At 35.1% G+C, this 15,047-nt stretch overlaps 2 protein-coding genes across 3 annotated transcripts; one reads left to right on the plus strand and one right to left on the minus strand.

Annotated features, from left to right (window-relative positions):
- Positions 1-5,130: 5,130 nt before the first annotated feature.
- LOC147540476 (zinc finger A20 and AN1 domain-containing stress-associated protein 6-like) lies at positions 5,131-8,248 on the plus strand. 2 transcript variants are annotated; one of them, XR_015226348.1, is made up of 3 exons: positions 5,131-5,619; positions 6,837-7,611; positions 7,712-8,248. XR_015226348.1 is itself a non-coding variant. In XM_086644638.1 (2 exons), the coding sequence occupies exon 1, from the start codon at positions 7,056-7,058 to the stop codon at positions 7,566-7,568; it is 513 nt and encodes a 170-aa protein (XP_086500764.1). In that variant the 5' UTR covers positions 6,921-7,055; the 3' UTR covers positions 7,569-7,611; positions 7,712-7,852. The 2 variants fall into 2 exon arrangements, 1 of the variants encoding a protein (XP_086500764.1); XM_086644638.1 differs by lacking the exon at positions 5,131-5,619 and having other exon boundaries at positions 6,921-7,611; positions 7,712-7,852.
- A 38-nt stretch (positions 8,249-8,286) lies between these two features.
- On the minus strand, positions 8,287-14,271 carry LOC147540477 (T-complex protein 1 subunit theta-like). Its single transcript, XM_086644637.1, has 13 exons — positions 13,670-14,271; positions 12,558-12,820; positions 12,303-12,449; positions 12,030-12,191; positions 11,673-11,750; positions 10,861-10,994; positions 10,410-10,482; positions 10,227-10,304; positions 10,004-10,126; positions 9,744-9,838; positions 9,321-9,530; positions 8,928-8,985; positions 8,287-8,746 (listed from the first exon to the last, which is right to left on the minus strand). The coding sequence occupies exons 1-13, from the start codon at positions 13,800-13,802 to the stop codon at positions 8,678-8,680; spliced, it is 1,623 nt and encodes a 540-aa protein (XP_086500763.1). The 5' UTR covers positions 13,803-14,271; the 3' UTR covers positions 8,287-8,677.
- Between the last annotated feature and the right edge of the window lie 776 nt (positions 14,272-15,047).

A 15,047-nucleotide genomic window follows, 5' to 3' on the forward strand; every position in this document is an offset into this window, starting at 1 on the left:
ACTACTTTGGCCCAACCCTACTCAAAATTGGAACCTCCTAGAAACTTTTGTGCCTGTAAACATAAGGTAGTGACTCAGGTATTAACATTTCTTTTCCCTCATGCCACTGGAGTGGTAAAATAACAACGCATCTCCAGTGCAACACTCAACTTGAACTCAATTTGACTCTTAGGATTACTTGAGTTTTTAGCAAAAGACACTCTCCAATGCAACACTCAACTTGAATCCCAATTCGATAAGCCATTAGTCTCTCCAATGGATTCGATATCTGAACCACCATCACCTTCAGACCCGTGTAAAGTTGAAAAGGAGGACAGACATAAGGACAAACTGATGGACAAAACAAACCACCAACAAGTATCTACACGTCATGAATGTAGGAACACTATATGTCGTCATACAACAATTCCCAGAAGGCTTAGTGGATTGTGAACCTTATATCTATAAAGATAACTCAGTAGATTGTGAACCATATACCAGTAAGGAGAGTTATGAACCTCCTATCTAGATTTTAGCTCAACTCCTACGTCTTTTTCATACATTATATACTCCCCGAGAAAGTATTTGTCAACCAAATATGGGAGCGTATTCGCTTCTTTTTCATAAATCTTATACATCTCCATCAACAAATGTCCATGCATCATTCTGATAGCCCGATAAATGTTCGGGAATTAATAAGGTCTAAAAAAAATCTTCCAATACCAATTTTTTAAAATTCAGAACATAAAATAGAATCGAGAAAATATGACGAGAGTATAACCCGTGAGAGATAATGATATCAAAAATATACTTGTTTAAACCTTAGAATTGTAGGAGTAACATCTTACGTACTTTCTACATCCACAATTATTTAAAGTTTTAATCTTAAATAATATAACTTTCATTTTCATATTTAAAGTTTTTAAGTAAATGTAACTTTCATTTTAATTATTTAAAATTTTAAATATATAAAATTTTAATCTTAAAAGTTTTAATATTTAAAATTTTAATCTTAAAAATTTTAATATATAAAATTTTAATTTTAAAAATTTTAATATATAAAATTTTAATTTTAAAAGTTTTAATATATAGGTTTTAGCTCAACTCCTACGTCTTTTTCATACATTATATACTCCCCGAGAAAGTATTTGTCAACCAAATATGGGAGCGTATTCGCTTCTTCTTCATAAATCTTATACATCTCCATCAACAAATGTCCATGCATCATTCTGATAGCCCGATAAATGTTCGGGAATCAGTAAGGTCTAAAAAAAATCTTGCAATACCAATTTTTTAAAATTTAGAACGTAAAATAGAATCGAGAAAATATGACGAGAGTACAACCCGTGAGAGATAATGATAGCAAAAATACTTGTTTAAACCTTAGAATTGTGGAAGTAACAACTTACGTACTTTCTACATCCACAATTATTTAAAGTTTTAATCTTAAAATAATATATCTTTCATTTTCATATTTTAAGTTTTTAAGTAAATGTAACTTTCATTTTAATTATTTAAAATTTTAAATATATAAAATTTTAATCTTAAAAGTTTTAATATTTAAAATTTTAATCTTAAAAATTTTAATATATAAAATTTTAATTTTAAAAGTTGTAATATATAAAATTTTAATATTAAAATAATATAACTTTCATTTTAATATTTAAAGTTTTTAAGCAAATGTAACTTCCGTTTTAATTATTTAAAGTTTGGTGGTGTTTGGTGAAGATAAAGATGAGAAGTAAACAATTAATATTTAAAGTTTAACTTTTAGAAAAGATAATTTTTGTTTCAAGATGTTTTTACTACTCCCATTACCTTAGAGTCTTTTCTATACATCATTTCTATGTAGTGAGAGACAATGTTCCGATAGAATTTAACTAAACACCATGTGGATGTATAATATGATCTACAGCAGTAATTGGCTGCTCTTAATAAAGGGTTTTTCATGATAACTAACATATTTGTACGGATTACCTTAATAAACTGGACACCCCTGAAGTAACAACTTACGTACAATCTCGTTTTAAGATGTTTTTACCACTAAAATGTTATCCACTGTGAGTTTGTGTTTAATTTTGTTGTAATGTATGAAATTTTAAAATTGTTTTAAAAAAACTTTTTGAACAATGGGTTGTAAAGCCTTGGTTGACAAACAACTCCTCACGTAATTTAGAATAGTCGTTACTCGTCCCCCATCAAGATCACCTGAATTAATATAAGACTCCCTAAGATCTTCCATAAACAACGGTTGATCATTAGTGATAACAAACTCGAACTCTTTTTTTGTTGCAAGAGAAAACCCTAACTTGCTATGAACTTCTAACAATTTTAAAGTTATTTCGATTTTGGTCCCCTAGTTTTTATTTGCTTTCTTAAAAGTTTTAATCTTTAAAGTTTTGATCTTAAAATAATATAACTTTCGTTTTAATATTTGAAGTTTTTAAGTAAATGTAATTTCCGTTTTAAGTATTTAAAATTTTAATCTTAAAATAATGGTGATGTTTGGTGAAGATGAAGAAGAGAAGTAGACAACTAATATTTAAAGTTTAACTCTTAAAATAATATAACTTTCATTTTAATCACAACTATAAGTTTGGACGGTTTAGATTTAAAACGAACCGTTTAAAATTCTAACAAAGTTCTGGATCTTTAAAATTTTAATAAAAATGTTTCAAAACTTAATGATTTGAACTTTTAATGTTCCAAACTTTTAAAAGTTTCAAAACTTTAAAGTTTTCGAATCTTAAAGTTTAAACATTTATGTGTCAGAAAGCTTATAAACTCTTAGATCTTTAGAGGTCTGGAACAAAAAAGATCTAGTAAAAAGGTTTTAACAAATAACAGACCTTAAGGAAGATTCAAATCTATCTATGAGATCATGAGCTTAACCAGATAAATATACTATTTTTATCCACTTTTGTAAAAAATAACTTCAAAATTCCCTGCAAACTACGATTGTTAGAACGGTAACCCGCGGAGTCATCAATCAAGTCAATCACTTTACAACAATTTGATTTATTTAATATTTAAGTCCTAAAAGGTTTGTATAGTGTTGAACAAAGATTTATATGTTTTTCTTCTCAGAAGGATGGTAGGTTTATCAATAGTGGCAGATCTATGTGGGGGCGAGGGTAGGCTATAGTCCCCTCACCCCCTACAAACACATAGAAAGAGTGAGGAAGAAGTCCCTCAAAACAATTATTAAAATAAGGTTACTAAAACTATTATAGGTTACTAAAACTAACATGATAATTAATGTTGCCTAATTGATATGAGCCGTTTATACTCTTACCCGGAAGAATTTGCCATGGGTTCGATCCCTTTGGTTGCATTCTTCCCTTTATAAGTTTTCTTTAGTTTTGGTAGATTTTTTTTGGCAAAGCACTTTTAGTAGGTGCATTAAATATATTAGAATCAAGACCATTAAGAATTAGCCATGGGTCTGAAATATAGTTGTGAGAAATTAAATATATTAAACAAAATAATTAAACGGCAAATTTAAGAATCAAGACCTTTAAGAAGGCTAGAGGTTCTACGATATAATAAAAGTTTATATATCTCTTGTAAAAGTTTTGGGTTCAAAGTATGTTTCTTTATGTGGCGATAATATATGTAGAAAGGTTTTGATTATAGCACCAAATTTACCGTTGTTCATCGTGACCTCTTGCCTATGTCCACTTGAAAAACTCATAATCTGTCTCATATTAATGTACAACACTATAAATCACGAATGTCTTACTTAATAAACTCATTGTTTAAACATATTACAAATTATCAAGGGAAAATACGTTCTTGTTAGGAAAAATAACTATTATAAATATTTGTGTATAAGTTAAATTACAATATATAGTATAGCAGATTTCAAGTCACCGATGAATTCCAAGAAAAAATTTCATCTTTTAATTTACCCTCCCCCCTGAACATTAATCATGAACCCGTCACTGGTTATCAATGGAAAGATGATGCAATCGATGACGAATTTATGAGTCAAAATTTGATTAACTTTTTTTTGTTGAAATAAAATTTGATTAACTTAATATTTAAGTCCTAAAAGGGAAACTCCGGAGAAATGGATCCTTGATTTATATATCTTAAAAATATAAAATTTGTAGTTTTTATAGATTTGCTAAAATACGTACTACTGGTGGATTTGTTAGCATGTCTCATGTGCCCGCATGAAATTTGATTCCGTAATTGGTGTTAAGAAGGGACTGAACTCAATACTCTCACATCGCCCCGAAAGCATATAACAGTTAAATTATAAGTATGAATGTACACTTCTCCTTTACTCATCCCTCAACAAAAAAAAAAAAAGTATGAATGCACACTTAATACGTGTCAAAAACTTTTAGGTAAACTTTCAGAAGTCTTGTTCTTTTTTTTTTTTTTTTTTTCTGTTGAAAGGTTTCAGAAGTCTTGTTAAGAACTAAAACTTTGAATCTGGAGGGTCTGTGACGGGAAGGATATATATAATTGACCTTGGGGTGTAAACATAATTAGAGGGCAGACAGAACGCAAAATACATATGGACCTTTTCCATCCTCTTGTTGACACATCTTAGTGTCATCAATAGAACTTATTTGTCAACACTTGGTAGGTCAAGTGGTTGAAGTGTTGACACATACTCCAAAGGTCCCTAGAGGTTTTCGATTCGATTACCAGAAGAGGTGTAATGTCTGGATTATTAAATTTGTGATTATTAGGGCATAAATAATGTAGATGGACTTTAGGCCATGTTAGTTGGACTTTAGGCCATAATTTTGTTGGATTTTAGACATGTTCTAAAATCCAAATTTTGTCGGCGACTCTCGCCGGAGAAGGTGATGAGGTGGCGTAACAGATGATGTGGCATGACTTGGCAGAGAGAGAAAACATGATGGAGGAGAGAGAGTGACGGTGTTATAATGGAAGGGGGTCATATAAGTATTTTTCGTAAAGCAGGGGGCCAGGCGGGAAGCTGGTCACAAAGTTGGGGGCCATTAGGAAAATAACCCTACATAAAAGTGTAAATGGAGGGTAAAATTGTCAATTATGATTTGATAGTCAATTTTGGCCGACAGAAAAGAGAAAGGGTAAGTGAACCGTTATACTTTCTCGACTCGAAATTTTGTATGTCTATTAAAGAAATTTGATCTGTTTCGGCGTAGAGCGCAGAATATCATTTATTATCCTAGATGCCTCTGAGAGGAGAAATATTATTTAGCTCGAAAATAGAAACGGGCCGCAACCTAAAAACTGATGTGGTCGACTTTTATAGTTCGGAGACATTTTTCTCTTCACATTCATAGTCCAATGGGAGTTAGCCGGATGAGTTTGCTCCCCTTTTCAAAAGAAATAGTAGCATTTCTTGAGAGGAGAAAGGGGCACCAAGACAGCATATAAATTATATAAAGTCGCCAGCCAATTATTGGAAGAAAACATCACGGGCAGCTGACCGATCTATCAAACGGGCAGATTCTTCTTCCCCATATGAATGAATTCAATTCATATTAATCAACCTCAATTCCTACCTTCTTATCTCTCTCTTTATCTTTCTCTAGAAGACAAAATTCAGACCAAATCATCTCTCTCTTCTCTCTCTAGAATCAATTAATTGATAGATCTTCTTGGTTCTCTTGTGATCAGAAGACTCTCTAGGTTCTCTCTCTCTCTCTCTCTCTCTCTCTCTCTCTCTCTCTCTATATATATATATATATATATGTCTGTTCCTCACTTCCTTGGTGATTGATTTTCTTTGTTTTTGAGTGTAAATTTTGTTTGAATTATACAAAATTTCAATCTGGGTATGTGTTTGTCTCTTTGATTATTATGTTTATCTGATATGGTTTAATTTTTGTAAATTAGCTTAATTATGATCTTTATCTGTGGCTCAATTTGCTGATAATCTGAAATTATTATTAGTATTATACTTTGATTATTTTAGTTTTATGGAACTTTTGATTGATTGGAATTGTGGGGATTTCTATTTAAGATCTAGTTTTTAGGATTCAAAGTTGTTCATCATTTTAAAAGACTAGAATTCATTCATTTTGTATTGTTCAAATCCTATCTTATGTCATATTTCATCATGAAATTTTGATATCTTGGGTATCATGAAATATAGAAAAAAAAAAAAATTGTACTACTATATAAGTTAGATAACTTTTAAGGCACACAACGCCTCGAATCCGTGACTTTGAGGTCCCAAACGAAGTTGTTGACTACATTTTTTTTAAGAGAGTATGAAGCCAGAACGCCGGTGACCTTGCGGTCAGAAACGAAGTTGTTGACCCTCCATTTAAGCATCACTAGTCTAAACCATAACGCCCGTGACCTTGAGGTCATAAACAAAGTTGTTGATGACACCTTTTAAGGGAGTCTTAACCCAGAAACATCTGTGCCTTGAGGTTAGAAACAAAGTTGTTGACCAGTCCTTTTAAGGGAGTCTGAACCCTGAACGTCCGTGACCTTGAGGTCAGAAACAAAGTTGTTGACCCCTTTAGCCGAGGGTCTTTGGCATACTTCATGTTATTTTCCTCCATATTGTGTCACCTAATTTGTATCAATAGAGAACCTATGTCCTGATTGGAGGTTGTTGACCTGATTTCTTTTGTTAGGTGAACCAGGATTATTATTTATTCAAATTTTTTACAAAGGATTTGTAGAGTTTGAGTACTTTTTAAGGTATAATAATAAAAGTAAATAATAGCTCTCTATAGGAATCTTGATTCACATCTTTGGTTTACTCAATTTTGATTTTGGAATTAATTCGTTGAATAGTTAATATTGTACTATTTTATAAGGTTTTTACTATGATATGAGTTTGGGAGTTTGCAAAGCTTATGTTAATGTGAATTTGTTTGTGTATATTTTAGGCGAAGGAAATCACAAGAGAAGCGGAGAAGTTAACCATTTATTGAAAGAACGAAGATTGATTAGCGAAGAAGATCGATTTAATTCAAGGATTACTTGTTTAGTCAAGGGATTAGTGCTTTGATCGCTTCCGGCAAATTCTCGGGCTTTGATCGCTTCTTTTGTGCCGTCTCTAGGGTACTATCTGTTTTTCTTGTAGTTCTGTTCTAGTTTCATCTATAATGGCACAGGAAAGCTGGAAACAAGAAATTGAAGAAACCGAATGTCAAACACCAGAAAGCCGAATCTTTTGTGCGAATAATTGTGGCTTATTTGGAAGTTCGACAACTAATAACTTCTGCTCTGAATGCTATAAAGATCTTATAATGAAACAGCAGCAGAAGACAGTGAAGGCATCTGCCCTAGTTCCAGTGGCCCAAAAGATGCCTTCGACTTCTTCTTCGCCATTGCCTGAACCTGTTTTTGAAAGGATAGATGGGTCGGAAAAGAAACATGGGTTGGTGCCCGATAAAGCCCCATTTTGTGACGTAGTCAAGCAGCTACCAAATCGTTGTTTGTCTTGTCGGAAACGGGTTGGTTTGACAGGGTTCAAATGTCGTTGTGGTGGTATGTTTTGCTCTGTTCATCGATACTCTGAGAAGCACGAGTGCTCGTATGACTATCGTGCTGCTGGTCGAGAAGCCATTGCTAAAGCAAATCCAGTTGTAAAGGCTGAGAAAATCCAAAGGATTTGATGGCAATTAGCGTGCGAAGTGATGATTCAGGTGAAGGTAAAGGGTAAGCTTTTTCAACCATTATCCGTGCCCACTTGGTTATGTTACAATGGTGCTCACCTTCAACCCTTAACTCTCTTTATCGTATTTGTGTCTATTTGCAGATTACAATAAGGATCGTCTGACAATGTCCAGTTCATCTACCTACAAGTATGAATGTTTATTAAGAGAAACTAGAAGTTTCAGAATTTCGGTTTGAGCTATAGTAATGCGTCGAGTTTCTGCGGTTTTAGCAACTTGATCCATACCCAGAAGGCCAAAGATAATGTTGTCTTTTCAACAAGGGTTCAAGCTGTTCAAGTTCTAGCAGACGGCGAAATATCTACTTATCTAAGTGAAATCCTATTGTTAACTCATTTACAAGGTGTTTCGGGACTCGCTCTTGTGCTCTGTCTGTCTCTAAGTAGCTGTTTTGTATTTACATCGTGCTCCGTTTGTGTTGAGAGTTTTCTGTAGCTTTCTGGAGCAAGTGTTGGTGCATGGGTTCTCTCTTTCTGTCTCCTCCATGGCTCCATTATCATATACTAAGTCGACTTTGACGTCTGTTGTCTCTTGTAACCACCCAAACTGAAACTGGCATTGAAAGCCTGAAGAACTTGGAACTATGATATGAGATAATCAAATCGATTGACTTTGTTTTCTTTGTTTGTTTGATGGTCATGTTTGAGCTTTGTTAGGGTTAATTAGAATCTCTCCTGCTAGATTACATTGGAAAGGGCTGACAAATATAGCATTCTCACACAAAAACATTACAGATGATAAATAAGAAGCATTCCATCTTTCACACATGATATGAATCCGAAGATACTCATAAAAAATTTCTGGGTTCAGCCAAGTACAAAAATAAGGCCATTCCATAGATTCTATTGATAACCGCCTTCGTAAGGTACTAACCCTAGCAAACAAGATATTATCGCAGTCATTTAGGTCGGAACTACTGCTCAGGTCGTAGAAACGGCAGAAGGATGATCTTCAACATAGAGAGGAAGCGACAATCAACAAGCTCTGAAACTCTGAATCTTGAACAAGTACATCACTGGGGTGAGATTGTAATTAGTTTGGAAATCGATCTAGTCCTCGTCGTTTCCTGCAGGTTGTTGATCTCTCCTTGGTCCACCTGCTTGTTTTGCCATTATAATCTGCAACCACGAAGCACAGGTTATAAATGAATAAATAACAGACTTACGTTTCAAACAAAGAATTACAAGTGACCGGTCATGAGGACGGAGCAAAACTTGGGCTTAGTTCGACATGAATTCTTTTAATAGTAATTGTAACTTCGCATATTTTACAATTGACTTTGAAATAGAGATTTTGTACCTGGTCCACACGAAGTACAGTGCACACAGCATCTGCCGCGTATTTGAGAGCAAAGAATCTGTCATGTAACAGAAAGGAGAAACGTGATCATTAATTAATCTCTCGAGCACTATACGAATACTTATTACAAATTATGATCTTGTAAAAATCATCTTCAGTGAAGATAATGGTTGTTTAAACCTTATCAGAATGCAAATTTTGTGTCTTTGTTGCCAGATGTTTGGAGTGGTTTTCAGGGTTAAGTTGTGATTACTAGATGCAAGTTGGCCTAGAGCATAGTGGTTGTTACGAGGAAGTAATGACAGATTGTTCATCGTAACTAAACAAAACCTAAATAATCAAACCGGAGTCTTCGTTAGCAAACATATGATACTTGGACAAAAAGCAACTCACTTGGTGACGTGAAGGTCCCAAATGCCCATGGTAGACGAATCCTTGCAAGCGCCTTCCTCCAAATCGATACCCACTTTCGTGTTTCCAGCCGCATGCTCAGCGTATAGAGATGATATTATCTCCATCGCATTAAGACCCGCATTTTCGGCTAGGGTCTTAGGAACCATTTCAAAACTTTCAGCGAATTTAGCAATAGCATACTGATCCAATCTGCCAAAAAAGAAACCAATTTATCAGAATCCTACTTGCAAAAAGGGGTGAGAGAGAAGGCTGATGTTTCTCTAATTAGATATTGATACCACCAGTGTGAACACGCACAACGAAGCCGCAAGATACCCCAAAACAGCATGCATGTTAATATGTTATGTACCAAATGATTGTGAAGAACTGCTAAGAACAAAAGAAATAGAAATGAGAAATCACCCAGTTTCCTTGAAAGAAAATTCCTTTAGTTGTCTTGCTAGTTCAATTTCAGTTGCTGCAGCTCCGGGAACTATGCGACTGTCTCTGCACATAGCCTGGAAAAGAATAACAAAAACATGGAGGCTTTAACAAACCTATGCTTAAATTATTTAAGAATTATGCAGTACCAAAACAAAATAAGTATAAATGCAATTATAGTCCAGCATCCTCCATCAGAAGGAGAATAGCATGAAAGTAACCTCAGAGTTTAGATTAAATACCTTGTACGTATTTACACCATCGTCAACTGCTCTCTCGAGGTCATCCAAAATACTGTCGGTACTTGCTCGTAAAAGAACAGTGGCTGTTGAGTTTCCACCCTCTTCGTTCTTCACAACAGTGACCTATGAAAAAGACAAAATAATATTTGACCTCAATGGAAACCTCTGGGACAAATACAAGTTTTACAAAGAGAAGGAACTATGCCAAACTTCAACACCGTACCCGAGCACCACCGATCTCCTCCACAGAAACAGAATCAGCATAACCCAGTTCATCAGGATTTGGCTGGCTAAGCTTCAACTGTTATCAGGATTACCATAATATAAGCAAGTGACCAAAAACCTCATGAAAATGTTTCTCCTTTTAACTCAAATTTCACAAGATACCTAGTAAGATTTGACTTACTAGAGCAATAGAACCAGTAGTACGGCAAAACCGTCGAAGTTCAAACTTTGAATTGATTTTCAACACCATAAGCCTGGAATAAGGAATCTAGATTAGAATTCCTCGTATTTGCATTTTTTGATCCACTAAGGTAGATGAGAGAATACACATTTCACGTACGAATTAATAGATATTTGATATGTTTTCAGCAACGAACTCTTTTATTTTTATTTTTCAACTAACATGTCCTAGAACATATACAAGGCGTAGGCTCATCAACTTGGAATTTTCAAAAGCTTATACGCTTCACACATATGTAACGGAGTAGCATATATCCTTCATTATAAATCCTATTATATAGGCCTGACATCATGTCGACTCTGTGGCACACTAACGTTTTCTCAGACTGGAGGCTATAAGTTTTGAATACACTTCCAGACTGAACATAAATGAAATAGAATAGTTGGTTTACTTGTAGCGTTCACAGAAATGTAAAGCCATCTCTCCTACAGCCGCTCCACTGACAATAACCTTGGCACCGGAGTCTGCAACTGATCGTATGAGCTCCTCAACCTTTGCTTCCTCAGTCTTTGCATAATTCTCTAGCTGCAAGAGAACACATGACACAAAATAAATATCTACTCAGTGGATCAATCACAATAACTGCCAGTGAAAGTAATTATCCCTTAAATTTGATTATACAAAAATACTAAATCATCAATACATACTTGGCAAGCCATGTAAACATCCACTGTCATGTCCAAAAATTTAATAAGAAATAATATTGTTACATGAGTACAGATTCCAATAATACATTATTAAGTAGACGCTTAAACTGATATTAATTAGTAACACGTCGTAGGAAAGTGTACTCGTTCTTACTTAGCTGCTTACCTACAACATAATTAGCTTAAAACTAAAACAGATCTCTTGTGGAAATGGTGAATCTGATAATATCATAATAATTTGGTTAGTTAAGTGAAATGATTAAAAAGAACTAAGCTTTTATTCGGGTAACGTATCAAAAATAAATTTTGAATTGGCAGCAGCAAACATGTTTTACTTAGCCATGCCATCATCAGCAGTTAAAGTGAGTATTCCCACAGAACTGGGGACACCCATGAGCAAATTTTCCAAAAAAAAAAAGTAATACAAGGATAGTTATTAGGAGTGTAGGAGATGACTAACAGTAGCAAACTAGCAATAGCATAAGTGAAAAACTCGCAGTATATGTTTGCCAGAAGAAAGTACTACAAGACTTGGTGCAAATGTGCAATTTCTAACCTCTTCAGCACTATGAATCAGGACAGTTCCCTTTGTTTCAGTCGCAGTGGTATCAACACCTTGAACAAAGACAGCAACCTACAGAACAGTTAAAGAAGGATACATCTTCAACATATTCAAAAGAGGTGAACTCGAATAAAACTGAAAAGGAGAAATTTAAATAAAATTCGAACACATTCTCTAGCAATCACTATTCACATATATAGGAAGCTCTGGAAGTAGCTGAAGTCGAGGGAATACGAAGATAAATTTATAATATAGAAACTTATCTAAGCAGTCAAAAGCAACCGATTTGTACCCTATGAACAAACCATGTGGGCATAGGCAATTAACTAAGACTGCTAAAATGTAATATACCTTCGCCTTTTCCATCCTTTTGATGCTCCCAACAGCGTCGCCCTTTAAGACCATACCCCGAACAATTGCACAATTGTGCAAACCTCCACCCTGAATCTTGGCAACACGGACATTATCCACATTAAAGTTGACTGGGTTCTTGGGACATACTTGAATGCATGCCTGCAAAGTAGATGAGCAATCCTCATTAGTCATCACACTTATTTAAGTCGATTCCTAGCAACTAGCCAGCAATAAAATATGAAATTGCAATGTTCAATAGCTTATACTTACGTCAGCAATGAGAGGGCACAATATATTTTCTAGTCCAAATTGCTTGCTCGCAACGGCAGCTTTCATTCGGGAAACAACTTGATCCTTGTTCTGGACATCCATCGTCTCTGAACCTTTCTCTATCAGGTCCTCTAAAATTTCAATTGTCTGTAAACCAGAGGTTAAAAGCTCAAATTCACATACTGGGAAGTGGAAACTTTTCCACTGAAACTTTCTATGTTTCTAATTATTGACACTGTTTAAAAATGAACTTACCCTATTGATTGCTTTTGTGTACCCACTAATGATTTCACTTGGGTGCAGGCCCATCCTAATCAACTCTTCCGCACCTTGAAGAAGCTCTCCAGCAAATGATATCGTGAGATTAGCTCCATCTCCAATTTCTTCTTGTTGAGCTTTTCCAGCTAAAACCAAAATTTTGGCTGCCGGATGCTGAACCTCAAGCTCATTCACAATTGTGGCAGCATCATTGGTGACAAATAGCTTGTCCAAATGGTTAATGACCATCTTATTCATACCTAAATAAATTTAATCAACAAAATATTTAGTTGCCTCTCAGAAGGATAATCAACAAGAAGTTGAATAACAAAGTTCTTTCAGTGGGAATACATAAGTTACACATAATCATGCGAGACTTGACTATTGAATTTCCCTTGCATAAATTATTTTCTGGGTAGACAGGCTTTCTTCATCTTGGAAATGCGAATTGCAACAACAACAACAACAAAGACTACACATATTGATAGATTCCTTGGGACCACCTTACTTAAAACCTAAGCTATACTCGGACTCAGGTTGGGATCTGTCAGGGGCAGAATCCAGTCTAGGTCTGAGTCCAGCTGAGTCAAGCATAGATACACATAAGAAAAAAAATATAACTAGTTTCTATTTACTCTGCCGAGTTCAGCTGGAGTGCACCCGAGTAACCGGCCAAGTCTAACAAGTTCCTGACCAAAATCCTAGATTCAAGGTTCCGCTGAGAATTGGCTCCCAAGGCAAGTCACGAGTTACTCGGCCGAGTCAGACTACATAGCTTAAAACCACTTCGGATCATCAAGATGGTACAATTTCAAAAATTAATCCATAAATAGCTACATGTAGTGACCAATTTATCCCTTCCTAAACCCTTAGATCCACAATCAAACCCAATCCCTTCATCATTTATCAATACTCTTGCATCACTAAATCACTGATCAGTTTACCATCAACCAAACCCATCCTTAACAATCAAAAATACAACTAGGGTTTTGACAAACAAGTCGTGTAAACAATAACTCTAACCTAGATCACATAAAGGTCAGACTTTTAAGACATGATCCATATTGAACTCAAATTCACAAGTAGAGAGAGAGAGAGAGAGAGAGTACCATTAGGACCAAGAGAAGTTCTTGTAATAGTAGACAGTTGTTTACAAGCATCAATGTTCTTGAGAACTGCTTCATCAAGTCCAGAGAAATGTTTGTGACCTTCTTTAAGCATTGAACTCATACCGTACGCCATTTGAAGAACTCTTGTTTGTACTTCGAAACCCTAAAAAAACTTCTTCCTTTTTAGATCTTAAGAGTTCAAACTACTTTGTAAGAAAGAAACCCTCAAAATGGCGGACTTCAAACTTCTTCTTTCTCTCTCTCTCTCTGTCTCTTGTTTGTACTTCGAAACCCTAGGAAAGCCAGAGAAAAATGTTAATAAGATCGTAAATGGCTTAATAATAATATAAGAATATATCCGCCGTTGGATCATGTTTTATCATCCTAGGTTTGGAATTCTACGTGATATATGAACGGTTTTGATTGAGGGAGTATATGCTAACGGGCATTCCACTTATCTAGGGGTGGGAATCAATGGATACGACATTTAAAATGTTTCAAACGAATGACCTAGAAACTATTGAGGCGAATATTTGTTAGTTGTGAGTCTTGTGACTGTCGAAATCAATAGGTTAACCTGCAGTGGCGAGTGGCAATGTCCCGCATTCACACGAGCAAGCTCAATAGAATTATCAAGGAGAAGACAAGAAAGGGTTATGCCATTTGAGCCCGAGCCCAATTTTCAAACAAGGAGATTGTTGGGAGGTCAGCACGAGTTGGGCCCCTAAAATCCTGGTTCGATTTAAAGGGAAGCGAAGAGGTGGATCTGAGTCATTTTTGCCACACAAACTCTGCTCTAACCAAAAAGACCGAACACGAAAGGTTGGAGAAGTGACCTTGGCACCTTTAGCTTTGCTTTCCAAACCGTTATTGTCATAAGATATGATCATATTGGATGATTATCTTCCAACAACCATGTCATGTGGTTATCTTCAAGTTGGTGTGTCTTACCACCGCAATTCCTCAACATATTTGATCTACCAATGTCTCACCAAACTCATAAGTGTGGTATAATAGAATAAGAAATCCTAGAATTATATAATTACTAGTATCAGGAGTATTACAATTTCTTATCTAGGAGTGAGAATCAAGTTAGTTCGCTGCTATCTGGCCTAGAATAACGAGAGCTGGTGGACTAATCAACTGCCCAAAAACTCGGTACGTGCATCGCCTGTTATATTTTCATGGTATAAGTCATTGGATCGATATTCGACAAGGGCACAACACTAGTGCATCCACTACCATTTCGTTCGGGTTTCGGACAAAGGAGAATTAATCATCTGGAGGTTTTCAAAAGAAGAAAAATGACTTATGATAGACATTTAAAAAACTTTAATCCAATGCCATATACATTTAAAATCTCTGACGATACACATTC

This window comes from Eschscholzia californica, unplaced genomic scaffold (assembly GCF_041429995.1).
Source record: "Eschscholzia californica isolate CP2 unplaced genomic scaffold, dmEscCali1.0.p SCAF_5, whole genome shotgun sequence".
Lineage (NCBI taxonomy): Eukaryota > Viridiplantae > Streptophyta > Magnoliopsida > Ranunculales > Papaveraceae > Eschscholzia > Eschscholzia californica.